Source organism: Schistocerca serialis, chromosome 2 (assembly GCF_023864345.2).
Source record: "Schistocerca serialis cubense isolate TAMUIC-IGC-003099 chromosome 2, iqSchSeri2.2, whole genome shotgun sequence".
Taxonomy (NCBI): domain Eukaryota; kingdom Metazoa; phylum Arthropoda; class Insecta; order Orthoptera; family Acrididae; genus Schistocerca; species Schistocerca serialis.
The window spans coordinates 585,784,459-585,812,455 of NC_064639.1; the positions used below are offsets into that span (position 1 = coordinate 585,784,459).

At 39.5% G+C, this 27,997-nt stretch overlaps 1 protein-coding gene across 1 annotated transcript in view; it reads right to left on the reverse strand.

Moving 5' to 3' along the window:
- Nucleotides 1–27,997, reverse strand: part of LOC126457604 (protein lin-54 homolog) — a 275,865-nt gene that overhangs the window by 21,948 nt on the left and 225,920 nt on the right. Inside the window, exons 9-11 of the mRNA XM_050094052.1 lie at nucleotides 26,963–27,200; nucleotides 1,887–2,083; nucleotides 1,143–1,318 (exon numbers count right to left, since the gene is read on the reverse strand). Coding sequence (XP_049950009.1) covers nucleotides 1,143–1,318; nucleotides 1,887–2,083; nucleotides 26,963–27,200 — 611 coding nt within the window. The remainder of the gene's footprint in view (nucleotides 1–1,142; nucleotides 1,319–1,886; nucleotides 2,084–26,962; nucleotides 27,201–27,997) is intronic.

The window sequence follows — 27,997 nt, forward strand, 5'->3', positions numbered from 1 at the left end:
AAGGGGAGGGGAGGGGAGGAGAGGAAAAGGGGAGGGGAGGGGAGGAGAGGAAAAGGTGAGGGGAGGGGAGGAGAGGAAAAGGTGAGGGGAGGGGAGGAGAGGAGAGGAAAAAGGGAGGGGAGGGGAGGGGAGGAAAAGGGGAGGGGAGGAGAGGAAAAGGGGAGGGGAGGAGAGGAAGAGGGGAGGAGAGGAAAAGGGGAGGGGAGGAGAGGAAAAGGGGAGGGGAGGAGAGGAAAAGGGGAGGGGAGGAGAGGAAAAGGGGAGGGGAGGAGAGGAAAAGGGGAGGGGAGGAAAGGAAAAGGGGAGGGGAGGAGAGGAAAAGGGGAGGGGAGGAGAGGAAAAGGAGGGGAGAGGAGTGGAGGGGAGAGGAGAAGAATAGGAGGAGCAGAGAGTGGAAAAAGGTGATGTGTGCATTGGCTGAGAGTGAGCAAAGAAGCACAATGAGGGTGAGGAGATGTGAATTCAGAGGTGGTTGTAGGACAGAGGGGCATAGAAACTGTTGAGTGGAGGGTACAGAGGCGCAGTTTATCATAGGTTGAGGCTGGGACAACATATGAAACTCTACTGCCTCCAACCCTCCACTCAGTTTCCTCTTCCTCTGTCCTTTATCCTCCCCCCAATTCATGTCCCCTCACCCTGATTGCGGCTGCTCTCTGACAACGCATCCACCAATCTTTTCATTCCTTTGCTCCTCTCCTTTACTGCTCCCCACAACCTCCCGACACTGCCCCTGGCAGCCTTGTCTTGCCACCTTTTAGTCCCTGCTCCCTCCACCAGACAGCACTCTTCTCTTTCCCCACTCATACTCTGCTATCACTCCCCTTCCCTGCCACATTCCTGATTGCTGCTTTAGTTCAATGCAACGATTGCAGTCTGGCTAGAGTGGCTGGAGATAGCTGTCATGTGCATGTGAGGTATGCCTGCTCATGTGAATATGTGTGTGTGTGTGTGTGTGTGTGTGTGTGTGTGTGTGTGTGTGTGTGTGTTTTGGCTGAAAGCTTAGTGTGCAACAGTCTTTTCACTGTGCTTGTCTGCAACTCATTGTGTTATCTTTATGGTGAGTAGCCACCTATCCTTTTTTAACTGTTGATATTCCAACCTGGAATTCCCAAAAAGTTCTTAGTAATTTTCTTAGCCCATACCTTCCGTCTTACTGGCACATTCTATGATCTGGACTAGGCAGCGACCAAACTCTTCCAAAATCAGTCTCTCTGCTTGAGTCTCTGAATTATTACTGCGCTCAGAATCTTCTGCTTGGGCTAACATACACTGACATGTTGCATGTATAACATCTTGGGTCATGAAGTTGAATGCATGCCTGAAAATGCGTGTTCAAAATCAGCACACTAACAGATGTGCAAATTAAAACACTACACACACACACACACACACACACACACACACACACACACACGCACACACACACACACATTTTTTCATTTCCCAGGTATTAAACATGTTTATAGATGCTATTTGAAGTACAGTATACTCCCAATTATGTGGGGTAATGTCGGGGAGAAGATGCATGAAAAATCAAACATGCATTCAGCACAATGTCTACTGGATGGATGGTAATGGCAGTGTCGGTGACCGACATCAGCACACACTCGGGCAGTCGTCTTCCCGGCAACCCGCACTCCCAGTCCCCATGTGCATGATACGTATTCTTTTTAAAAAAGAAAGAGTGAGTGAGAGAGAGAGAGAGAGAGAGAGAGAGAGAGAGAGAGAGAGAGAGAGACAGAGAGAGAGAGAGAGAGAGAGAGACGGGGGGGAGGGGGGGGGGGGTTGCATGAATGATCCATACATGAATAAATCTGGAGTACACTGTATTTATCTTTTGTCAAGACCATTAATAAATCCTGGTATGATTCAGATATTGGATATACCTAGAGCCAGACGGTGTTGATGCCTGAGGACGCGCAATATCCTGTATATGTGCTGACAGTTTGTTCTTGACGGCTGTCTGCTGCTGTACACGAACTTCTGCAGCATCTGCCAAATCTCTCAATGACTTTTTGTCACAACTTTCTTCTACATTGCGACAACCAATGCATCTGCAGTTATTTGAACAAGGTATTTTTGCCTGTCAATAGAAAGAACAGAGATATGATTAAAAATACTAGATATCAAAGTTTAACACTACAGTGTGTTTAGTGTTTCTTCTTCTTGTTAATCAAAACAAATGTCTTGTTAATCTAAACAAATGCCACATTGGCTACAATTATTAGATCTGTAATATTTATTTTTTCTTTATTTGCTTTCAGCATATGGATTTGCTTTATTTTTCTTTCCTTCTCATCAGGAAAAGAACGTGATTTGTCCACATTATAAAATTGTTCAGGAGAGCAACTTAAAAGTTAGAAACCGAATTTCATGGATACTTATGGGCAAAATTAATGAATGTAAAAGTCATTTGGAAGGATATATTATATACATAAATTTAATATAAATTGATTCCTCAAATATTTAAATTGTAGTTTCACTGGTGTAATATTTAAAGCAGTGTCATGTGTTTCAGATTATTTTGTAATGGAAAAAAGTTCGAAACAATAAAGGAACTCCTTGGTAAATAGTTTCTCTTTGCTATTTTAACTTCATGTGATATGGTGGTAATAAGAATAAAATATAATTACTTTGTCTCAACATACAGTTCTCAGCCTTGTGCAAATGACTTGTGTAAAACACTCTAGCTTCTTGTCTGCAATACTCTTTCAAAACCTGGAGGTACTGATACTTTTCTTTAGATGATGTCAGAGGGCCCGTAAAGACAAATCATCATCATCATCATATAAAATTATTCTAAAATATTGTTTTATTATATTTTTTATATTTTACCTCTGCAAGCAGGGGATGGATATTCTCCAGAATGTTGCTCTCAAAGTAGCTGTGAAACTCTCAGCACCAATAAAATCCAAGCTCAATTATAAGCTTCTTGATGCTGAATGAGGTGGGGATGGTTTTTGTAATGACTAGTTCTCTGATGGGCCTTGTTTGGAAAGGCCATTTCCTCAAATATTTATGCTTGAGAAATTATCCCCAATTTTGTATCACATATTGACTGACCACCACAACATCACAAGACTTAGACTTACACTGAACTTCAAACATGATCCACACCCAATCCATTCGCAGTTCTGCTAACGATAATGCATTAATCAGTCCCATATTCTTATCACACTCCATGAAAGAGCGTCTACAAAAGTTTCAGTTCACTCACAAGATTATTAAGATATCTTAGCACAGCGTAATTCTTGTTCTGGCCTGAACACGAATCACAAAAAAACTTCAGAACCTTGACTTTCTTGTACAACAATTCTGTCACAAAGCAATTTAAAAAGTAAACGCCTTCATTGGGGCCTTTTCTTCCAATATCTTCAATATAAGAATAGAACACTGATGTTGCAAACGAAAGCTGATAAATACTGAATGAGTAAACAGACAACTGCCTTTGTAATAGACATCATTCGTACTTCTGTTTGGTACGCATACCTTTTTCGTAGTTCATGCAGGATGCTTCTCTTTCATAAGACTTGGCTTCTTAAACAAGCACTTCTCTTTCTGGAATAAAATGCTTCAGCTTTGACTTTGTGAAGTTTCCGGTCAATGGTGATCTTGAAGATTTTTTCAAGAGTTGTTTCTTCATATCATCATCTAAATTTTCAGATCACAATGCGTTCAGCACTTTCATCTCAATAGAATATTTATTGCAGTTTGACCATGTGTCATTCCTTGGATACCCAAAAGCTACACTGAATTTAGCATTGAACACTGTTCTATGCATTTCATATGAAATGACAAAATCTGAATATTTTTCCTGTAACATTTCAAGGAATTTTTTTCACCCAAAATTCCTAGGGAAATGCAACTTCTTGGTCTAGTATTGCTTTAATGACTTGGTGTCCCCTTAAATGAATGAATGTGATGATAAACTGCCATTTCTACTTCTTCCTTAATTGGACTACTTCCTTCCTTGGACTATTTCCACACTTACTCCTTACAGTTTCAGAAATTTCTGAATTCTCATTAATCACTGCCTTTTTGCTTCATGTACTGCTCAGCTGCATCTGGAATTTCATGTACAGTGTCATCATTTTTCACTCTTACTCTGTAGTTGAAATTACACTTTTGAAGCTGTGCTTCATCTTCATTCTTCCTTGATCGCCTTCTGTGACGTTGAAGTATTGTAATGAGGCCTGTCAGATACAATGATTGTTCATTCCAGTTTACCATATCACTGAATTCTCATATAATATTTGATCTTTCTTCGGCATTTATTACCTCAAAACACTAACTTAGTTAACAACCCATAAGGAAACCAAAACTTAATACACAACATATATTCCTCGTAGTGAGACACATTAGCACATTCTTTCCCTGCATGCCTAATTTAAAATGGGTTATAGAATGTGAACTATTCATACTATTGCAATGGTCGATTAACAGTTTTAAATAACACATTGTCCTACATCTCATTGCATACATAACTCATTTTTGGAAAAAAGTGGACAAACCATATACTCTTCCTGTACTCTTCAAATATCACATGACCGAACAATTAAATTTTATGTGAATTTGCACATTTTTGAATATTATTGCTGTTTTCTAAGACTCACATAGTGTTACACTACAGTTTTAAGCTTTATCTATCCAGTGTGTCTTACGACTGCTCATGCGTAATGAAATATAAATAATACAAATAATTTAAATTTTAACAAGAAAATTTGGAAACTATGAGAGGTAAAAAGGTGCATGTCTATATAAAGCAAACTTTAATTCATATTATGAAATTAAAAATGTCCCCAACACTTGGCATCTTCTGTAATGGCCTCAACTGATCTTCAATTCACAGGATTCATATCTTTAGCATTGCCCTGCCACAAAACTTGTCTTGCACCCTTCAGCCATTGGGAAGTCTAGTATCTTCAAAGAGATGAGATGTCTCACATCAGCTAATGCATGCCACTATCAGATGGTCCAGATAGTTGCACATAGGATTTCAACAGCTGTGTGTGCTCAAGACCAGTAAAAATAGCTCAGAACCCAATGAGTGGAAATTTGTTCTACATATACTTCATTTCAACCAACCTCTCACCTGTATTATCTCTGTTTGTTCTCTGTCCGTCCTTACCTCATAAGCATTTCACTACCGTTTCCCCTTATCCAGACACGATGAATACAATGGGCTTGTGCTCTAGCTGACTCTCCCCTAATTTATGGAGGTCTCGTTTTCCCCACCCATTCCTATCTTTTGTCAATTGGAGGAAACTATCACTGGAGAAGAGTATTTGTGTCACCATTTGTTACTATTTGTGCCTTTGTCAGTACTACGAAATCTACAAAAATATGTACACAAATTTATTTCTTGGAAAAAAATATTATACAATGAAATGTAACAGAAAATAGAAGCAACAACTACCTGGAACACTAAGACAAACAACATGAAAACAGTACCATAACACAGTCAAACGCTGCTGAAGATAAAGAAGCTTAACAAATGATTTCGGGTGAGAACCAGATTTCACAGAGCTCTTTCCTCAACTACAAAAGAAACAATTGCAAGAAACAAATTTTATATCTGCTAATATCTAGGAAAAATTACAATGTGCCATTTCCCAATGCAAAGAACAATGTTCTCATATTGTGACCAGAAGCCAGTCCAAATCCGAAAGCAGGCTCATCAATGTAGCAAAACACTTGGCACTGAAAGTATGTTTATTACAAACACTAATGTACAGACACAACAGAACTGTTTCCTGGATGGAGTGCGCTGCTACTTATGCAAACAATGGATACTGCAGAATATGCAAAGATCACAAATATAAGAATTTCAAGAATCTCCTAGAAATGATAAATACTATGTAAGATATATCTGCTTATGTGTTCAGATTTGAACTAACCACACACAGTGTGCCAGCTAGCTACACTAACTGCTACTCCAGTTTTCATACACCACAGCTTGCTGCATTGCCCCTTTTCCTGAAAAGACAGCAACCCGCTATTTCATAAATCCTCAGTTGAGCCAACTACCTAGATGTAGATCTTATCAGTGGTCCTCTATATAGCAATGCTGGAAGATCCTGCTGTTCAAATTGTGTTGTCACATCCTCTTCACATAGCCGCTCTCATTTTCCTTGAACAAAAAGTCCCATTTATATGTGCCTCAGGATTGTACTGGAGCTTCATATGGAGGATATGGATGACAGGTCTGCACTTTAGTCTTCTTGTTGAATCTCATATTTCTTGAGTTCATACCGTGATGTCCAACAAGCAGCAAAAGATACAATATGGCCTTAAGAAGTGTTTCACTAACCTCTAAAACAGTTCCACTTTTTGTACAGGCATAAAAACTCCCAAGCTGTATCTCACTGATCAGTGCTTGCTGTTACAGTGCTTTTAGTCCTTCTCTTGGGTACCCATGGACTGTGTCCGGGTCAGTTGTCTTCGCTTCTTCAGTTCTGCTGATTAGATGTTTCATGTATTAATCCTGAGTATGGTCTGACTGAAATGGTAACAGTTGTTTCGGTCTGAAGACCGTGGAGTGGAGATAAAAGAGGGCACCCTGTAGTGCCTTGCTTTGCTGTGCTATACGTGAACATCATGATGGGCAGTATTCTACTCCAATGTCTCTGTTCAACATCAACATACGAGGGTGTGCTGAAAAGTAATGCCTCAGAATTTTTTAAAGCTTGTTAAATAAAACCAACGTTATTAACATTCTACATATTTATTCTTCATGTCTACATATTTATTTCTCAACATAGTCATCCTGGCAACAAATACATTTCTCTAAACAACAGGCCAGTTTGTTAATCAGTCACTGTAGAAATTTTGGCTTTGTTGATGGAGCCATGGCCTCAACCCTGCTTGTACCACTTCATCACTATCAAAGCGAAGTTCTTAAAGTTTTGGAAACATGAAAATCAGATGGGTCAAAGTCTAGACTGTAGGGAGGATGATAGATGACAGTCAACCCAAAGTGTCGGAAGGTTGCAGATGTCAGAGCACTCGTTTGTAGTTTGGCGTTGTCATGCTGAAGGAGAGTGTGCTCCATGTGTGGTGAACTCTCTGAATTAATGGTTTCAGTTTTCTGAGGGTCTTGCAGTAACTTGCAAAGTTTATGGTGGCACACGAATTCCATATGCACCACACCTTGAACATTCCAGAACACTGTATACTGATGGCATGGTCTTGAACTTTTTTAGTGTCTGAGATTCTTTGGAATGAAACTCCTATGGTGCTATTTTGTTTTCAGGGTCAAAATGGTGAACCCAGCTTTCACAATGTTGTTAAGGAACCCATCAACCTCACACTCAAAATGCAAAAGAAATTATTGCCAGATGTGCAGCCTCCTCTGATTCATATCAGAAGTGAACATTCAAGGCAGCCACTGTGATTACAGATTTCTGTAGCACAGTTCTGCAATGATGGCCTGTAATAGCTTTGCGATATGCCATACTTACCAGAGAGCTGTATGTGTGTTACATGGTGACTTTCTCTGAGGAGTTCATTAACCTGGTAAGAGTGAGTCTTATTGGTAGCTGCACATGGTTATCTACTCCGAACTCTGTCGCTGACGTTGAGGTTAGCCACTTTCCTTCATTACAAACATGAACAACTGAACGTCTTAAATTACTTATACTGACACAATCATCATTGTACACAGCTTTCATTCTTCTATAGATTGCAGTTAGAGTCACATTTTCTGCTGTTACAAACTTTATTAAACCAACACAGTTACGTTACACACCACCTTGTTACACGCTGTAATTTGGAGCTCTCTAGTGGCAGAAGCTTACAAATTGTGGCAGCAAAGGGGGAAAGTTAACCGAGTAATATGCACAACATATCATACCTCAACCGATACTGATAACAGAATAGAAAATTTGGAGGCATTACTTTTCAGCAATTCCTTGTACACTGAGAGCATATTGCCAGCTTCTTATCAACACATTTTGTGAATATTTATCCTTGGTTGGTAGGCAGTGGTCATCATACAGGTGAGATCACAATTCGAAATTACTTCTGACACTGGTCTCAACAGAAGAATTTTTACATAATCAAGGTGATGATACAGGGTGCTCTGTGCTTCAAAATGATGTCTTTTACAAGAAACCCTGCAATTTCTGGAGCTTCAGTAGTCGGCACAGCTTTTGTGATTGCATAGTAAGTGAGGTAGTCATTGCAGACTATTATCCATCAATTCTCAGTTGCTGACATCGGGAACTTCTCCAAGGTGGTGTTTCCAATTTCGTGGAATGGCAATGCTGCAGGTGGAATTGGTTCCATATGCCCTAGAGATAATTGCAGCGTATGCTGCTGTCTTAAGCATTCCTTACAGTGGCTCATGTAATGCTTAACGTATCATTAGAGACCTGGTCTGTGACACCTATGTCTTATTATGTCTAGTCTTCAGAATCCCAGATGTTGAAGTATCATGGAAATACTTATGATAGCTGACCATGGATGCATGGAAGGAATCAATTCTGCCTCACTGGTTCTCATTTCCCATATACAATATTCCTTTTAGTAACTGGAATTCTCCTTCGGTCAGTTCCTCATCCTTTAAGGCTTCTATAGTTTTCAGCATGCTGGACCTCCCCTCTGATCAGAAGAAATGTCATTTAATGCAGTGGTGACAGATTTTATGCATGCTGCTGCATTCCATCAATGGATTACTTGAAAGACAGACAGTGTGTGTTTGTAATGTAACATATCACTTTGGTGAAGTGATGTGTTGCACAATCGTTTTTTGGACCGATGTATGATGTTCACCACTTTAAAAAGTTTATTTTCACAATGTATTAGATAATCTACCATTTGGACGTATGTTTTATTTAAGCACATGTATCATGGGATGGAAGGATGCAGCATATTTGCCAGCTGTGATGACGATAAATATCGTAACCCGTTCGCAGTATCCGTTGGTTGAGCGATTTATAAGACATTCCCAGTTCCTGCCTGGGAGATATGGTGTGTGCCACAGAAAAACCATTGAACAGCTAAGATAGCATAAAATATTTTTTTTAAGACATGTCGTTTGTGGGCAATGACAGCATAAAATGAACGTGTTTTACAACAAGAGATTTTAAGACCTGAAGATTACAACATAGTTCGTTGAAGCCGGATATCTTCAATAAAAAAATATTTTATGTGATCTTGGCTGCTGAATGATTTTTTTAACAATTAAACACACCACTCTTCAGTTCCCTCAAAATGAGAAAATTAAATCAAGAACTGGTTATACAGGGACACAATTGAAATCTGTTAAACACGAAAGACCATTTCAGGATTCTGTCCTTATCAATATTTTTGCGATGTTCCGAATAATGTGACAACTTTGTAACAGACAGTTATTGTAAACAAGAGTAAAATATACAAGATTTTCTTAATTAGAAACCTCACATTTATTTTGAGAGATGTATGTTGGATTTGTACCCTTAACTTCCAGCAGTAACTGCAGCACTTTGAGAAAAGAAGTTCGAACAGAAGAGGTTGGCAAGTGTGCTGAAATACCTAGGTGAGCAATATTAAATAACACGAAGTCTTAGCTTCTGATCAGACTGTACTCCACCACCTGATATGGTAAAGAACCAGTGGGACATCGCTTGCGGTGACCATGACAGGACCCAGAGCAAATACGGCTGGGAGTAAATCAATTTTATGAAGAACAAGAAAAGCAAACAGAAATTTTAAATTTTAAAGAGCATTTGCAAATATTAAGTATGCAGTTTTGCAGGAGTCAATATTTGTAGTCAATAGTAACAAAGACCAACAGCTAAGTTTCGGCTGAAGTGCAAAATCAACTGTTGCGAATAAAGAATCTTGATGAAGTTTTGGCAGTTGTTGAACAATTATTAAATCCTTCGACTGCAATTACAACGGAGAAGAAAAAACTGTTCCATAACTCTGAAGATTACGACTACAACTATGAAGGATATGGAGGACTTCAGTTGTATGAATTTCAAGAGCAGTCTACATCAACAGCAGCGGACTGCAGTTACAGCACATCAATCCACAGCAGCAGCAGCTATGGCAAATCCACTTTCAGTGGCCTACACACCAATCTAGCTCCTTGTCAGCATAATTTATTTTATTTTATTTTATTTTTTTTTTTTGGGGGGGGGGGGGGGGGTGTTGGTAAACTGCAAGTGATTTTGTAAGCAGAGTTTGTGGGTGTACTACAGTGGTGTACCTAGCCTTGTTACAATATTAATCTGAGACCAATTGGACACATGTTACTGTACGCATTGCACACCAGGGGTAACGAGAAAAGTGGATTCAGATTTCCTGGCTTGGTTTCATGTATTTAGTGAACAAATGGCTAATGATATAAAAAGGAGATAAAAACAATAAACACGACACAAAAACAAATAGAACACTAGAATATATTAAAACTGAATTAAAGACTGAAATAAAAATGACAATTACAGAATTAGAACAGCATATCAATGAATTAATTAGGGAAAAGCCAGAAGTGGAGGATAGTATCTCTCAGTTACAGACAAAACTTTCCACCTTGACACATGAAACAAATTTGGAAATATGGAAACAGTGCACTTTAGTTCAACATGAAGTGAATAAACAATTTAGATATATAAACAAGGACCTGATCAATTAAAAAAATTAAATGAGCAGGAATTTAAAACAATACACAATCGTATCTCAGGGATTTATTTAATACTGAGAGCATTGGAACAAAGTAATGATTTGGATGTAGCCGTGATTCCAGGCTCTTCACTTTCTACTTTGGAAGAGCGTGTGTAGTGGACCTAGTTGATGATAAAGTAGGATAAGAGACTGAACTGTCTGTAAGTGCACTTCATTCTAATATAGAGGTACATAAAACAGAAAGAAATACAGAAAATTTGGGGTGAGTTAACTAAGACTAAAAAGGACGATCTGTGCCAATAGTGGACTGTCAACCAAGCTAATCAAGGAATTGCAGCTAGGAAACAAAATTAGTGTAGCCAAACAATTTACTAAATATAAGCCACATGGGGGAGGCTCACCTCATGTTTTTTAAGATCATGTATGAACACACTACCAAAGAAATGGGATGATTCTAGGAGGATTGATTTCACATTAAGTTATTTAGAGGGTGACATTGCAGAGTGGGAAACTGCTCCTGCTGAAGAAGTTATGCCCTCAAATGATTTCCAGGAAAAATTTAAGTGGTAGTACTGGTCTCCTAGTAAAACACACGCACGCACGCACACGCACACGCACGCACACGCACACGCACACGCACACACACACACACACACACACACACACACCACCAACCAACAACAGCATTTGAGCTTCTCGACTTAAGATGATATAATAATAGTCTGGGAACTTAAAAGAAATACACTCTGTGGCCTTCAACAAGAACTAAATATTTAGACGATTGATAGAAAAGGGCCATTTAAAGCTCTGAGATGTAGATTTTTTCCATGAAGGGTATAAGGGGTGGTCAATAGTTGAAGGTTATAAAAGGTTTTGATACATTAAACAAAGAATGTGGTGATTATACATTGGGAGGAACTTGTCAGATTAATTAAACACAGTATAATTAGTAATGATGTTATTAACACAAATGTGATTGAGCCTTTGAATGCAAAGCACAGATGAAATGGAATTTTTTGAATACTTCCCTTTAATCCCAAAGAGCTATTGGATCACATTTGGTGAAGAAAAAAATACATAGATCACAATCACATCTGCAATAATAAATGGTACACTCCTCCCGCATACATTTCCCTATCCTATGGCTCCTCCCTCTCTGACAGCCCCTGCTGTAAAACGTGCCCTATACACCCTCCCATCATGCTTTATACCACCACTGTAAGTGGCAATACATATACTATCAAATGACGAGCCACAGGTAAAAAGATAGTCATTTACCAGATTTTATGTAAACACTGTTCAGCCTTTTACATTGGCATGACTACCACCAAGTTATCAGTTAGGATGACTGGGCAAAGACAGAGGGTGACAGCTGTGACGGGCAAAGACAGAGGGTGACAGCTGTGACCTCGGTGACTGTTTCATCATATGTGCAATCTCGATTCTTATCCAGACCCCAGGTTCTCAGAACTTTGCAGGTGGGAACTGGTGCTACAACATGTCCTTGGTTCACCGCACATCTGGCCCTAATTTACCACAATGTTGGATGCTACCTGGTGGCACTGAGGGCATGTGATGTGATAGGAGAAGTATATGAGTGGCGCAGAGATGAATGGGGAACGATTCTAGCGATAAGTGGCGCACATGCAGAAATCTGCTGACTTAAAAGTGACTTTGAGCTGACTTATGCAACTTTGACAAAAGACAGATTGTGGTCCAGTGCCTGGAAGCAATCATCTCTGAAACAGCGAAGCTGGTCAGCCGTTCACATGCTACTACTGTGAGCATGTATGGAAAGTTGTTGCTGAATGCTAGTAGGCAACAAGAAGTTGGGCATCTGTACGTCATCAGAGAACACTGGGATCAGAGGCTTGCCCATTCTCTAAAGCAGGACAGGTGGTGATCTGTGACAGATCTAATGAATCAGTACAGTAATGGCGCAGGCACAAGTCTTTTGGAGCACATGATTCAGCATATTGACCCAGCAACATCATCAATTACGATTACAGTGGGCACGGGATCATTGAGATTGTAGCGTGGATCAATGGAATTTTGTTATCTGGTCAGATGAATCTCATTTATTGTTAAACCAGGTTGATGGTCATGTCTAGATACACTGTCATCCAGGCAAATGGCTGCTTGACACATGCAACGTGCCACGGCCACATGCAGGTGGGAGCAGTATTATGTTATGAAGAACATTTACCTAGGTTTCCATGTGGCCTGAGGCAGTAATTGAAGACACTGTGACAGCAGTGGATGACGTGAACATTATTAGGACCACCTGTAACCTCTTACGCTTGGCATCTTCAACAGCGATGGCATCTTCCATCAGGATAACTGTCAGTACCACAACGCCAAAATCATGCTGCAGTGGTTTGAGGAGCATGATAGTGAACTCACATTGATGTCTTGGCCATCAGATTAAGCATACCTGAACCAATGAAACCCAACTGGGATGCTATCAGGTGCCAGTTCCACATCCACAAAACAACCATCCTTAAATTACGGGAAGAGTGTGACCTGTGCGTAGGCATCTGGTGCCACAGATCTCTGGGGAACTATCAAGTACTTGTCGATTCATGGCACTTGGGATCACTGCTGGATTGTGTTCCAGAAGTGGACCAACATGCATTTAAGTAGGTGGTCATGTTTTGGCTCATCAGTGTAGCTTTGATCAAAGAATGTGTGTCTTAAGAAACATTCCTTTACAGCTAACAGTTCTGAATTAGTATGTGGCAAACAATAGTTATCAACAAGCTTTACACGGCAAAGACACTGCAGAACCTCCAGGAGTGCTTTCTTTTTCTGTGTGGAGCTGGATGTTAGCCCTCTCACTTTTGATGGGGGATAATCAAGGAGAGGATAGTACCCTTAGCTATGAAGTGTAAAAATGACGGATTAACATCCAAATATGACTGTTGCACAATGTAACACGAGAGCATTTGTTGAAAGATACAACAGGAGAACATTCCGAGTTACAGAAGTGAATATGTACTACGGAGTAAAGAAAGTACAGGAGACAAGACAGTTTAAAAACAGGTATGAATATGGGCTACAGTAGTAGTAAGTACCTCAATATATACGCATAAAATGAGGAGGTAGAGTTGCACATGCTGTCAACAAGATACTGTACTGTACTATGTATGTATCGTATGTATGGTGAGATAGAAAGGATAGGTGGGTCTAGAGCAAAAGGATGACCCACTCCTGAGTGAAAAAAGATGGTACATAACGGGGCAATACAGATTTGGATAATTAAATGATTGTGTAGAGAAATCTCTGTGGAAAGAGGTGGATCCTGATGGCTCCTATACAAGTTAATACCGTTACTTTCAAGGTTCCTCCCAAGTAGCTAAGTAGATGAATTTAGCTAAGTTGGTTAACCTGTTCCATACGCTAATTTAAAGATGCCATAAAAAGGAGACAAGTGTCTGAGTTTTGTATGAATACCATTAGGTTTGAAAAGATAAGTGTAACTGATTACATAGTGCCTGACAAGAAATACTCATTAATATTCAGAACATGTAACTCCTCTGGTTTGGTGGCAGTTTATGGATGCTGATGATATCTAATGAGGAAACTTTCAAAATAACACAGATTGCATTGTTTCTTTTAACAACTACACAAACCAATATTCCAGTACAGCTCCGAGTTTTATAGTGTCATATATTCCTCCTAGAGGAATCTCTCTCTTTTAAAAAATAATAAAAAAATATATAATAATAATAAATTATCGGTGATAGTATGTAATACAATGTAGCACACATCCAGTGATTTCCAAACATTTATGAATGTGGCTAGACAAGCCTGAATTCTGGAATAAATGTACTCAATTACATGACATATGGACAATACAGCTAAATGGCTACTGGACTGTAGGGCCTAGTAATAAGCGGGCACATGAGAAAACCACGAAATGTCTTAAGGAAACTATTGAATGATCCATATGTGTAATACATATCTGTTATCTGAGATTCCATATCCAGAGTAAAAGACTGAGTGCCTGGTAGAAAGGTTAAGAACTTACTCAAAATGGAGTCGAGGCAAATACATGTCTATGATTCACGGTTTACAATCTAATGTGGAGCATTCCACAGTTAATAAATGTGATTAAATATATTTATTTAAAACGAGATGCAATCACAAAAGTGACTGTACATCCAGGAGACAAATGCTAGTAATGCTTGTTGTGAGAAGGTAAAAACTAGTTTTGAATTTCAAATATTTACCATTTTTTTAATGTTTCACAGTAATAATGATGTCATTCGTCTAAGGTGAGGTATCTGAAGATTAACATATCACTTTGGCGAAGTGATGTGTTGCACAAGATTTTTCGAAGTGATGAATGATGATCCCCTATACAAAAAATTTAGTTTTGTAATGTATATATAATCTGCTGTTTGGTTGTATGTTTTATGTATGTGCATATATCATAAGATGGATGGACACAGCACATTTGCAAGCTGAGACAACAATAAACATTGTACTGCATTTGCAGTACCTGCTGCTCAGGTAATTAATTCTGTGTTGTCAATTGCCGTCTTGGAGATATGATGTGTGCCACAGAGGAAGAGCGCCTGTGACAATTCCTGTGACGTCTTGGGGTCAAGAGAGAAACTGGTTATAGAGGGACTCAACTGAAATCTGTTAAACAAAACAGGCTCTATCCTTATCAAATTTTTTGTGATGATTTTGAGATCTGGATGATGGATTCTGTACTCTTAACTTCCGGCAGTAACTGCAGCACTTCGAGAACAGAAGTTCAACCAGAAGAGGTTGGTGAGTGTGCTGAAATACCAAGGTGAGCAAGATTAAACAACATTAAATCTTAGCTCCTGATCACACTTTACTTCGCCACACAATATCATGGTAAAGAACAGCGGAATGTTGCAGTGTCCATCTTCTGACATATTCCGATTTCTAATACAGCTCGAGGCCAAAACATTCTGTATTTAAGACTGTGTCGTTACTGCATTCCATTGGGTTCTGTTCTGCAACTACTCTTCTGCTGAGTGGACCTGCTGCAGACTCCCACTAACCATTTTCTTCATTTTGGCCTGGAATGTATCCCAGCTATTGGGCTTCTCTTTGTGTTCTCTACCCACTGCTGTGTTGTGCCATGCAAGCAAAAGAACTCATCTGGCAAATACGTAATGTCATTCACGGTGTTCTTATTTCAATTTCCAGGAGTGTATATGACGTGTTCAAAAAGAAGCCCAACTTTTGCTGTATCAGCTTTATTGCTTATTGTACAACTTTTTAAGCACTGTCCACTTCAAGATAGTCCCCTCTACTTGCAATACACCGTTCCCACTGCTTTTTCCAGTTTTGGAATGCCTGCTGGAACACATTTTGTGGGATGGTGCGCAGGTTTCTTATCGCATTGTCCTGTAACTCCTCTATTGTTTGGAAATGAAGGCCTTTCAACATGTTTTTCAGTTTAGGAAACAGGAAAAGCCTGCTGGGGCTAGGTCAGGAGAATATGGTGGATGGGGCACAATGGGTATGTGGTGTTTTGCTAGGTAGCTGCAGACAAGTAGTAACATGTGAGCTGGCGCATTGTCATGATGCAACATCCAACTCTGGTTTTCCCACAGTTCAGGCCTCTTCCTGCACACAGCATCCCTCATGTGCACTAGGATTCCCTGGTACACTTTCTTGTTTACCATCTGACAACATGGCACAAATTCATGTTGGATAATGCCTTTGCAGTCAAAAAATACAACCAAAATCACCTTCATCTTTGGCCAACTCGTGCGTCTTTTTTGCATGAGGTGATCACTGTGACGACTGCATCTTCGTTTCAGTATCATACCCGTTAACCCACATCTCATCATCTGTTATGACATTCTTATGAAAATTTTCATTGTCATTGAAAGCAGCAAGCAGTTCCTCACACATTTCAACATGGGTCTGTTTCTGATCTTCTGCCAACGGATGTGGTACAAATTTTGCACTGACACAATGCTTCTCAAGTTTTTCACACAAAATTTGATGGCACGATCCTACGCTGATGTCCAACTCCTCAGCAATTTCCCAAACTGTTGAACGATGATTTCCGTGAAATCACAGCATGAACACAATCCACACGGCCATCATTTGTTGATGTGGAAGGACGTCCAGACTTGAAATCATCACGGAGTGACATTCTGCCCTGTTGAAACGTTTAAACCACTCATAGGACTGTGTATGACACATACAGTCCTCCCGGTATGCTTGGCTAAGCATTTGAAATGTGTCTATGAAAGTTTTGCCAAGTTTTCAGCAGAATTTCACACTCCCAAGTTCTTCGAGCTCCTTCAGTGCACTAATCTGACGAGCGGGCTGTACACATACTTACTTCAGCGGCTGTGGTCTGCTAGCTAATTGTTCAAACAACATGAGGCAAATGGCAGTCTCTTGTCTAAACCTGCCACTAGGTGCACTCTGTAGCCGCAGTGTGCTCTCTCATCAGATTGGCGCGCTATTTCAAAAGTTCGGTTTCTTTTTGAACACACCTCATATACCAGTATTAATAAGAAACATCGAGACCATTTGTAAGATATTCTGACAACTTTAGTGAACAGTTTATGCCGATTTATAGTACATCTAAAAGCTGAAAAAAGACAGGTACTGAGCAAAGGTAGAACAAATCTTTTATGTAATTTAACATTTGTTGCCAATTTTAGAATTTTTCTTACTTTAAAAGGCAAACTTCTGATTTAATTAAAATGAGGAAAGGCAATATTCTTGGTAACTCAAATACAGAATGAAAACAAGTTTCAGATGCTAATATTTTAGAATAAGATAAGGATTCAGAGGAATTAGCCATTTCATTTTCCACTTTCACAAGATTGGAGGAATGGGTAAATAATCTACTTAAATGAAAGGCTCAAACAAAGACACAATTATCTGCAATTACACCTCATTTATTAGTGTACAATACTGGAACTATATCAAAAATTTTAAGATTAAGGGCAAAAAGTAATTTTAATTCTAATGCAGGTGAGAACTTCTATGTGGGAGAAACTATTAAAATTAGGTACAAAACTACAACTTTAGTGATGAGAAACGTATGTACATGATTTTTGTAAACAATTTAAAACTAACTGATATGGTGTTGATCACATACCAGGGGCCGAAGTGGATAAAACATTTTCCTGTCAGATCAACGAAGTTCAGCACTGTCTGGACTGGCCAGTAATTGGATGAGTGACCATTCAGTTATGCTTCATGCTGCTGACAATTTTCCTCTTTGCTGCTAGAACAGAGTGACACGAGAGGTGCAGGCATGATATCCTTGATCACTATTCTTTGCACTAATATCCACGACTGTTCATTGTGGCCCTTTCATTGGATGGAGATGTTAAGCTCCTCTATGCAGCCACCAACACTTAACAGATACGCTGATGGACATAACCCTCACACTTTGTGAAGAAAAGGTGCCTGTGGGTGCAAAGGTTAGGAAAACCCATTCCAATTAGGCAGCTGAACCTGCCCTTTCGTGTCTCCCAGCCACTATAGGCACATAACTTTACTTTTTATGTAGTAAATAACAGCAATTTGTTCGAAATGTTTGATTCTGATGGTAAAAAAGGAAAGACAGTAAGATACAGTAGCATTAATGGAAAGAGTTACTAATCAAATTAGAGTTGATAAGGCTTAGTGTGCTGGTGACATTTCACCATCAGTGTTTTCACAGCAGAACCCAACCACTGATTTAAGATACAAATATCTGGAAGTCAGCTTTTACCAATCACTTTCAGTAAAATGAATTATTGTACCCACTCCTCCATTTCCAAAAACATATAATAGCAATCACCTCTATATATGTGATTTTCTAACGTTTTTCAGATGACAAGAGACAGTGGGGTATTGAGTTGCAAGGCTCACACGTCTCTCAAATCAGTTAACTTGCATGTTGTGTGTAGCTGATGCTCTTCTCTAGGTAATCAGCTATGTTGATCTCCCAAAAGCTGCTTCTCCAAATACTATAGCTGGTTAAAGGAATTTATTAAAATACTTCTCTATCCTCGAAATAATTTCGGCACTTGTAAAATACTTTTCAGTTCAATCACTATATATTTTCAACTTCCACAGACAATAACTTCTGCAAGCTAACTTATTCCTTAAACATTAGACTCACTCACACACACTCAAATAGTACACATGTGTCTTGGGGTTGTTTGGGGGAAGAGACTAAACTGCGAGGTCATCAGTCTCATTGGAATAGAGAAGGGCGGGGAATGAAGTCGGCCGTGCCCTTTCAAAGGTACCATCCCGGCATTTGCCTGGAGTGATTTACGGAAATCACGGAAAACCTAAGTCACGATGGCTGGATGTGGGATTGTACCATCATCCTCCCAAATGCGAGTCCAGTGTGCTAACCACTGCGCCACCTCGCTCGGTGTAGATGTGTCTTGCTTCGTTCGTAGACTAGACTTTAAGTAATTCAAGAGCCTCTAGTCCCAAACGAGTCCAATACATAAATGAACATAGAAATCTATATTCAATTGTCCATTAGTCTTTTTACAACCAATACAGACACTAAAGAGCACAGAATACTACATAAACTTTCCTTGATCTTTTCGATCCATACACGGAAACTCTGTGGACTGTACAGCAAGCACTTGTCTGCCGCCATTCAGCCGCTGGGTCCATCTCTTTCTCATAACTGTTTTTAGACCTGCACATATAAATGGGCAATGCACAGTAGGGATTATTCGTTTCTCCCACTAACCTCTAAAATATCGGGTGTTCGAAATGGTGGAAGGCCAAGTGGTTCTAGAATTTACTCCAAAATTCTCAAAGCACTACAATCTATCTGCCCTTGCACTGTAGAAGCATCTTCCTTTAAAATTGTTCTACTACTGCCACCACACTAAAAGCTAAATTGTGACATGATAGGTAAAGAAATTTAGAATCAACAATGAGAAAATGATAAATACATTGCAATGACTAATTTTATTTGGAGAGAATTATTTCCATAGATTTATTAATTAGATGAATTTATATTGTTTTGTATAAAGTGGGTATACAATACTTACTTACAAATCCCTCATTGAAACACATGTGCCTGCAATTATGCTCTCTCCAAAAGGAATGGCTCCCAGTAGTTTAAGCCTTAACTTCCCATACTTTCTTTTTTACTATTTTTTTTTCCAATCATTTTTAATGTCCACCATTTCCCCGCAAAGAAATATCCATGGCAAATATATGTCTTACAACTTCAAAAAAAAATAAACAAACAAAAATCAAAAGAGATAAGGACAAATTATTCCTTTCCGATGTATACTGCTTTGAAACTGTTTTGGAAAGTGCTACTGACATCAAGTTTATGGAGGAAGAAAGACAAGACAGTTGATCATAAGTGTAATTTGTGACATGATAACGATCAGTATTACAACAACAATGATGATGTGCCAACATAAACAGTACAATAATTGTAATATGTTCACTTGATTACTAAAATAGTGTTTATGGCACACTGATATATTTTTATAACGAGTATCCTAATGACTAGTATTGCTGCCTAGACTGCTACAAATGAGTACTTACACATGACTGCTACTAGTTTCCCCAAGTGAAATTCCCTGATATTTCCCCGATTTCCAGACAAGTTTTAGCATTTTTCCTTGACAAATTTTGAGATCTCAAGGGTAAGTTAAGACATAAGTTGACAATCTGCCTTTGCAGCCATGATACAAGAAACATTAGTGCAAATGAGGGGGAAAAAAAGGGGATTGCAAGCAGATGGTGTTTCCTCATGCGAGCAAAAATCTACATCAACATCTTTTGTAATGAACTTTTCTAAATGGGGAAAGCAAGTCAGATGGTATGTGTGTTTCATTAAGACCATTGATATTATTTTATTTCAATACAACGAGTCACATTTGGTGACATAAATAGGCATTTCCTTGGGGTTGCAAGACAGTTTTAAAATATCTTCACTGATTTCAGAAATAACCTCAGAAAAAAGTGGGCCTCTAAAGAAGTGTACAGGGCGGGGATGAACAGCATAAACTAACACTGCAGGTGACAGCCAATAAAACATTGGTTCTACTATATTCGTTATAGACAGTGATTACCCATTGTGTTGTACGTATTATTTTTCAGTATTGTGTGATTTTACTTTCAAGAGATATTTAAGTACATAGCGTACAAACCGCCACCAACTTACCGTCCATACTATCTAACATATTAACTACTTTTGAAGTGCCAAAATGTAATAGAACAAACAAAAGTACTTGCAATGACAGAGTCACAATCCCTGAAACCCATCGCCCATGGCCTCTGGCCTGTTCAGGAGCACTGCAGTCCTGGAACCATGGATAAACCATGAAAATCCGCTGCATTACGCAACACACAAACAGACCCAGCCTGCGGGCAGATCAGTGAGACTAAATCCGACAGGCAGGGCCACTACATTAGTGGGAACTGAATGCCTTCAGATCGGCAGGCCCGATCCATTACAGATACCCGCAGAAATGGTCTGCGCTTTTGGCCTGTCATGGAAATCCACTTGTGTGGCCAGTTATTCACAAGCCACAGACAGAATGCTGATGAAATGAGACCACGGTGCTCAATCCATGCAACAGATAACTTGTTCAAATACTCTGAAAATCAATAATAATAATGATTGCTGAGACGCAGGCAGGCATGTAAAAAAATAATCACTCTCTCACAACTAAATTTTTAGCTATACCTTTTGTCAGAAAACGAGAGTGCACACATATGCATTCACACAATCACTCAGACATAACTCGTGCACACATGACTGCCTTCTCCAGCCACTGCACCTACAATCTTTGAAAATCAGATCCAAACAAACCACTCCTCATGCCTCCCTGCCTCTCGTTGGAAGCAGCTAGGCTAGCGGAAAGAAGAGGTGGCAGCACTGACGGCAAGCTGACGGGAGTGGGAGGAAGGGGAGAAGCAGTACTAATGAGGGAGTAGGGAAGCAGCGCACATATTCAGCTGCACCCAGCCAGTGACAATGCATGACACCTCAGTAAACAAACCATTTCATTTACTATGACAAAAATAAAGTTTTTACAGTTTTTTTCCTCTCTTCCTGATTTCCCTGATCTGTTTTAAATTTCCTGGTTTCCAGAACCTGTGGCAACCCTGTTAGAGAAATACTGAGCATGATGTAAATGTGTATTTAGGAGACTAAGATAAAATAAGAAGATGCAAACAGATGGTTTAATTTTTATTCTGCAAGATAAGAGTAACATTATGTTTGCAGACAGGACAGTGTACCCAAACGTATGTAGTGTTGTACAAAATGTGGTGGGTGCATCAAGGAACGAAGACCTGCACCTGTGCTAAGCTTGGTACAGAGATACCACCTCCATGGAGGAAAGTGGTGAGAAAAGAAATGTGTCTGAGGAACTAAGTGTGAAACGTAATTTCAATATAAGTAAAGTGTTTAACATTTCGAGACTCATTCTAATGTTGCATAGAACGAAGCTGGATTGAGTTGCAATATCTTGAGAAATGCAATTAATTAGGAAAATATAGAAAGGTATTAAGCGTGTCAGAGTTTATGCAACAAAAATAAGACAAAGGAACCACAAAATAAAAAGAGTAGGAAAGATCAGGATTTTTAAGCACTCAGAATGTAATTTCACCTATTAAAGGAAAACCAAAAATAATACGGAATGCAAAGGTAGCCTAGGATCTGTTATTTTCTCACAAAAGATATTTGTTTTAAAGAGACTTTTTGTAAATATAGCATGACAGCACATTATTCTAGCTATAGTGAAGCTGCTATTATGATTTCAATATTGCAATGAAAAAGCAGTGTTGGGTTCAAGTGTACCAGGATGTACTGCAGGATTCAAATACTTTAATGATAAAGCAGTGTCAAGGGCAAATGAATAAATTCATTATTATAGGTATACTGTAATTGCATTTAAGATGCAAATATCTGTCATAATAAGAAAATGCTATGTGCAAATATAAATGTTCTTTCCTTTAGTTATAACAGTCATACATTATTTTTGTAATGATGCTCAACGTAAAACAATATGTGTGTAAATGGAAAGCACATTAACTTTCCCAAGAAGATAATTGTAAATAGCCTTATACAGTATCAGCAGTTAGAAAAAAAGCATCAAAAGAGTTTATTACTTACATAAAAAGACTGTACAAACTCTACATATGAAGTGGGGCGAGCAGATAATCACAGGAGAGGAGGGGTTGAGGAATAGTAGCAACAATAATAATAATAATGATAATAATAATAATAATAATAATAATTTGAAACTCTCAGTGGTACCCGGGCATACATGTATGTGCGTACTAAGGGGATGTGGTGTTAAGTGATTCATTGATCATACTCATTGGCAATCAGATGGCGCTTAGCAGTCATGCCTGCCCACCCTCTGTTTTGACTCTGCAGGCAGCAAATGTGTTGAAGGGTGTTTGCAACATTCATTCTAGGGTGCAACCTTGCCACATGGGGAGTATGAGGAGGCTGGATGGACATATCACATGTGGGGCACAATGTATTGGTGGTGTGTCGCTATTCTCAGCAGCGTTCTGTGGCACATTTCCACTAATGTAGCCCAGGCTCAGCATGTCTGCATAGTACAGGCACACATCAAGATCCATGCATTATGTAAGTAGTGATGCACATCCGATTATCATACAGGGATGACATCTGAGACAGCAGGACTACAATCAGGCGTGCCTCTAGTGAGGTTACTTTGGGAACCACCCAGCATGGCTACTCTAGTGTAGAGAAAGAGTCACGAGAGAGAGGAATGAAGCTCTGTTGTTGTCACCTATGAGAGTACATTCTGTCTGTAGGCGAGTGGTGGATGTATACGTGTATGGCACAGAGTTTTTTAGCCATGGGACACTGGTCCCATCCCAGGCTTCACTACGTGAGAGCCATAAGTTACAACGTGCGGTCACAATTGGTGTTTCTGTAGTGTAAAGTTACTAGTTCCTGCTACACTGCAAATGCTGTTATCCCCGTGCTACTGCCATTTCTTCAACAGGATAGTGATGTGCTTTTCAAACAGGACAATACTCATCCACATAAGGCTGCTGCGACACAATGTGTGACCAGATCACTTGCAAATTGAACATGTATGGAATATCATGAAGCAGGAACTTATTCGTTCTCCAGAGCCTGCAAGAACTATTGCTGAACTGCGACAAAAGATGCCAGATACTTGGGTCCATCTATCACAGGAGGCCATTTGGCACATTTATGATCATTTGTCTGTGAGAATATACTGACCCCCTAGAACATTATGACCAACTACCTAATAGCCAGTATGTCCCCTCTGCCACAGGTAACAATGGCAACGTGTCGTAGCATGGGAGCAACGAGGCCTTGGTAGGGCGTTGGAGGGAGTTGGCACCACATCTGCACACACAAGTCACCTAATTCCAGTAAATTTCAGGGAGTGGGGTAATTAGCTCTGACACCACATTCAATCACATCTCAGACATGTTCAATCAGTATTGACATCTTCAACTTTTATAGTCCTGTCTTCCTCAGTTGTGTGTAATATTACGGTATATTGATAATTTTTACTTATGGCATTAAAACAAGCGTTCAGTGCATAGTGCTGTGGAATGTGGAAAAAACCGCAAATTGGCGTTCATAAGAAGAGGAACACCACCAAAAATGCAACAGGAGCGTAATATGTAAGAAATTGTCTACACAACCTGCCACTGATAATGCCTTGCAGAAAATAAAGGCGAAACGCGTATGGCACTAAAATTGTGTTTTATTCAGTTGCTGTCAGACGGTCCATAATAAAAATTATCAATATACCGTAACGTTCAATCAGGTTCAGATCTGGTGAGGCGGAGGCCAGCACATCAACTGGAAGTCACCACTGTGTTCCTTGAACCACTCCATCACACTCCCAGCCTTCTGACATGCAGCATTATGTCACTGAAAAAGTCACTGCCATCAGGAAATGCAACCAGTGTATGAAACTCCTTGCCCATCATGGTGCCTTGCACGAGCTCCACTGGACCCATGGGTGCCCACACAAATGTTCCTCAGAGCATAGTGGAGCACCACCAGCTTGTCTCTGTCCCACAGTACAAGTGTCAAGGAGCTGTTCCTGATGATGAAGGTATCAGGGTTCATCAGACCCTGCAATGTTCTGTCACTGAGCTAATGTCCAGCGCTGATGGTAACATACCCATATCAGTCCATAGTTGCTGATGTCATGGTGTTAACATTGGCACGTGAAAGGGTCATCAGCAGTGCAGGCACATCGGTAGGAGTGTTTGGTGCACTGTGTGTTGAGACATATTTTTACTCTGGCCAGCATTAAAGTCTGATGTTAGTTCTGCAACAGTCCAACGCTTGTCCTGTTTTATCTGTCTGCCTAGGCTTCGATGTCCAACGTCTGTAATGAGGGGTGTCTGCCCAACCCCATGATGTCTGGATGTGGTTGCACCTCGGTTTTGCCAAATGCTGAAGACACCACAGCACTCCTCGAACACTCCACAAGTTGTGCAGTTTATGAAATGCTCATGCCAAGCCCCTGGGCCATCAAAATGTGCCCTTGGTCAAACTAAGATAGATCGTGCACCTTCCCCGTTTTACACATGGACAGCAGGTTCACTGACATTACATGCACCGAGCATATGTCTCACTAGCAGTCATTCCTAGGCAGGAGATGCTGCTATCATCTGGCTGGGTTTATACCACTAGTAGGTCAGTAGTCATAATGTTCTGGCTGATCAGTGTACATGCCTGTGTTGCCATCAGAGGGCAGTATACTGTGTACTGGTGTGACTGTTTGGGCGCCCTTTACTGTGACGTGTTTCGTCTGAATTTGTTATCATATACTCCTACAATGATGCACTGCCTGCCACATCACTTGTCAATAATAAAATGAGAGTGTGGGGCTACTGTGGTGCTAAGTGTCACTCAGAGGCATTATGTGTATCCCTAAGTCTTCTTACTAATGAATGGCACTTGCAAAGAAAATTCGGTATTGTGGCAGGAGCACAGATATTGAGCAGTATTGTTATTTTGTTTGCATGTGGCGAGTCATACCAAGGGACAAAGGGACAATGCATGTCTTCACAATAGGACGATTGCTGCAGCAGCTTGGTGAGAAGAAATACCCACCTGAGAGGGAGTTTGTAAGTTCTGAGGACCGACAACTTACTTTGAAGAGATGCAGAAATCCTAAGAGAATACATAAATAATTTTGACCATAGGTATCATGTGGTGTAAAGAAACAAATGAAATTTTCTTTTAATTTTGGTTCTGCGTTGATAATCTGTATTGGGATGTTAAGATTGAAAGGTGATGTGCCTATTTAATGTCAATACATGTTAGAGTAATAGGAATATGGACTTCTGTTGTCTTTAAACAGAATTAGAGTTGTGACATTCAGTTTAACAACATTAACAGCAACACAGGTGGATGAAGAGTCTGACACTGCCTTTCCAGAGGTCACAGCTAATAACATAAAAAGGTAACAAAGAAGTTGCATTTAATAGTTAACTTACAATGGCACATCCCACTACACTCAAGTCCAAATCTGTCAGTGCACTGAAAGCACATTTATTATGCACACAAATGTACAGACATAACATGACTGCTTCCTTGTTGGAGATAACTGTTATTTATACAAACATTGAGTAATCCAGAATGTGCACACATTACATACGTAAATAATTTCAAGAACCTTCTAAAAATGATAAATACCAAATAATAAATATTTACTGAGTAGATTTTAACTGGCGACTTGCAGCAAGCCTGCCAGTGATGCAAACTGCTACTCCACTTTGTACGCAGCATAGCCCACGACATTTGTAAAAACATATTAGAAAACCATTACAAATAGCTATAACTAAAGAAAGAAAATGGCTTCATCCTACAAATTAACCTAAAATATTAGGTTATTATGAGCCTGACACAATAACAGATTTACCTACATCTACATATACTCCACATGCCACTGTACAGCTCACGGCGGAAGGTACTTTGTACCAAAGTTAGCAACTGTCTATATGCCTCAATATTCTCCTTTATCTTGTTTACTTTAGTCTCATAATCACCATGGAAGATACATAACAGAGGCAGTACAACTGTTGCACAATCTTCTCTAAATTTCCCTTGCAGCATTTTGCAAAAATGTCTCCTACCTGCCAATGATTTGCATTTAATTTCCCTGAAGTCTCCATTATATTTTCGTACGGACTGCATAGACTCCTTATGATCCTACGAGCATACCCCCTCAATTTGTTCAAAGACTTTTCAAAAACCCTACTCTACTTATGAAGCTACTTTAGCAAAGTTTAACATTAAATCTGTATTAGAAAGTAGTTGTTAACAAGGCTGACAGACAGAAATGATAAAATATGAAATAATTACCTCATAACATTCACAATAATTTTTCAGGCAGCCAGAGCGTTTACAGTTACAGCCTTTATTATGCCTCCTTTCATCCCCTACCATGCCTTTGCCAATTTTTGGACGAAATGCATTTGGATTTCTCTCTAAGCATGACTTTATAGCTCGCTGACGATCTTCTTCATGGTCAAGATTGTTATAGCAGTTGTTACAGTTACACATGTGGCAGAATTCTCCATTTGCGAAGCAGTCACAGTACCTGTAAATAATACAATTTCATCTATTTAAGATGCATTTAGTAACTTGTTAATGCAGTGTAAAATGGAAGATTTCTGAAGACAAAGAAGGTTTTTTTTATTCTGGAACAAAGCTATTTGCTGCTCATTTGAGTTAATACCTATAACATTAATTTGTAGCACAATATACCATCATCTCATCATTTGATGTAGTGCACTTATTTAATACATATAAAGATGAATTTTACTCAACTGCATACACCAGTTAAGCTAGAAGAAATATGCACACAAATATGTGTCTCTGTCCGTAAGCTGTCGCTAATGACCTCATTGTCTGCGGGTTGCACTTCCAGAAACTCTAGTTTTCCTTCCATTAGTCATATGAGAATAACGTGAGGATTTCATGCCAAAAGGAAGATTAAATACAAACCGGTTTTTCAAGATGATGTACCAGGGGCAATCAGGAAGTGATGCAGAAGACACTTAGTACATTACCTAATACACTAATGTAGGAGATGATAGCATGAAGTACTTAAGCGAACATCAAATTGAGAGCAAGTTCAGCAGGGGCGTGGGGGCAGGGGGGCTGGGGAGTGGGGGGGAAGGTGTGAATGAAGACGAATGGAAGACAAGCTGAAGTGGGAATGGAGGGGAAGAAGATAAGGAAAGAGGAGCACAAAGACAGATTATGGAAGTCACATCATTGCAAATTACTAATATGGTGCCACACCTTAGCAACTTATATCAACATCCACCTGTATAACAAAGTACATATTCTAGTACATACTATAATTTTTGGAGCTACTTGTCTTAAAAAGTT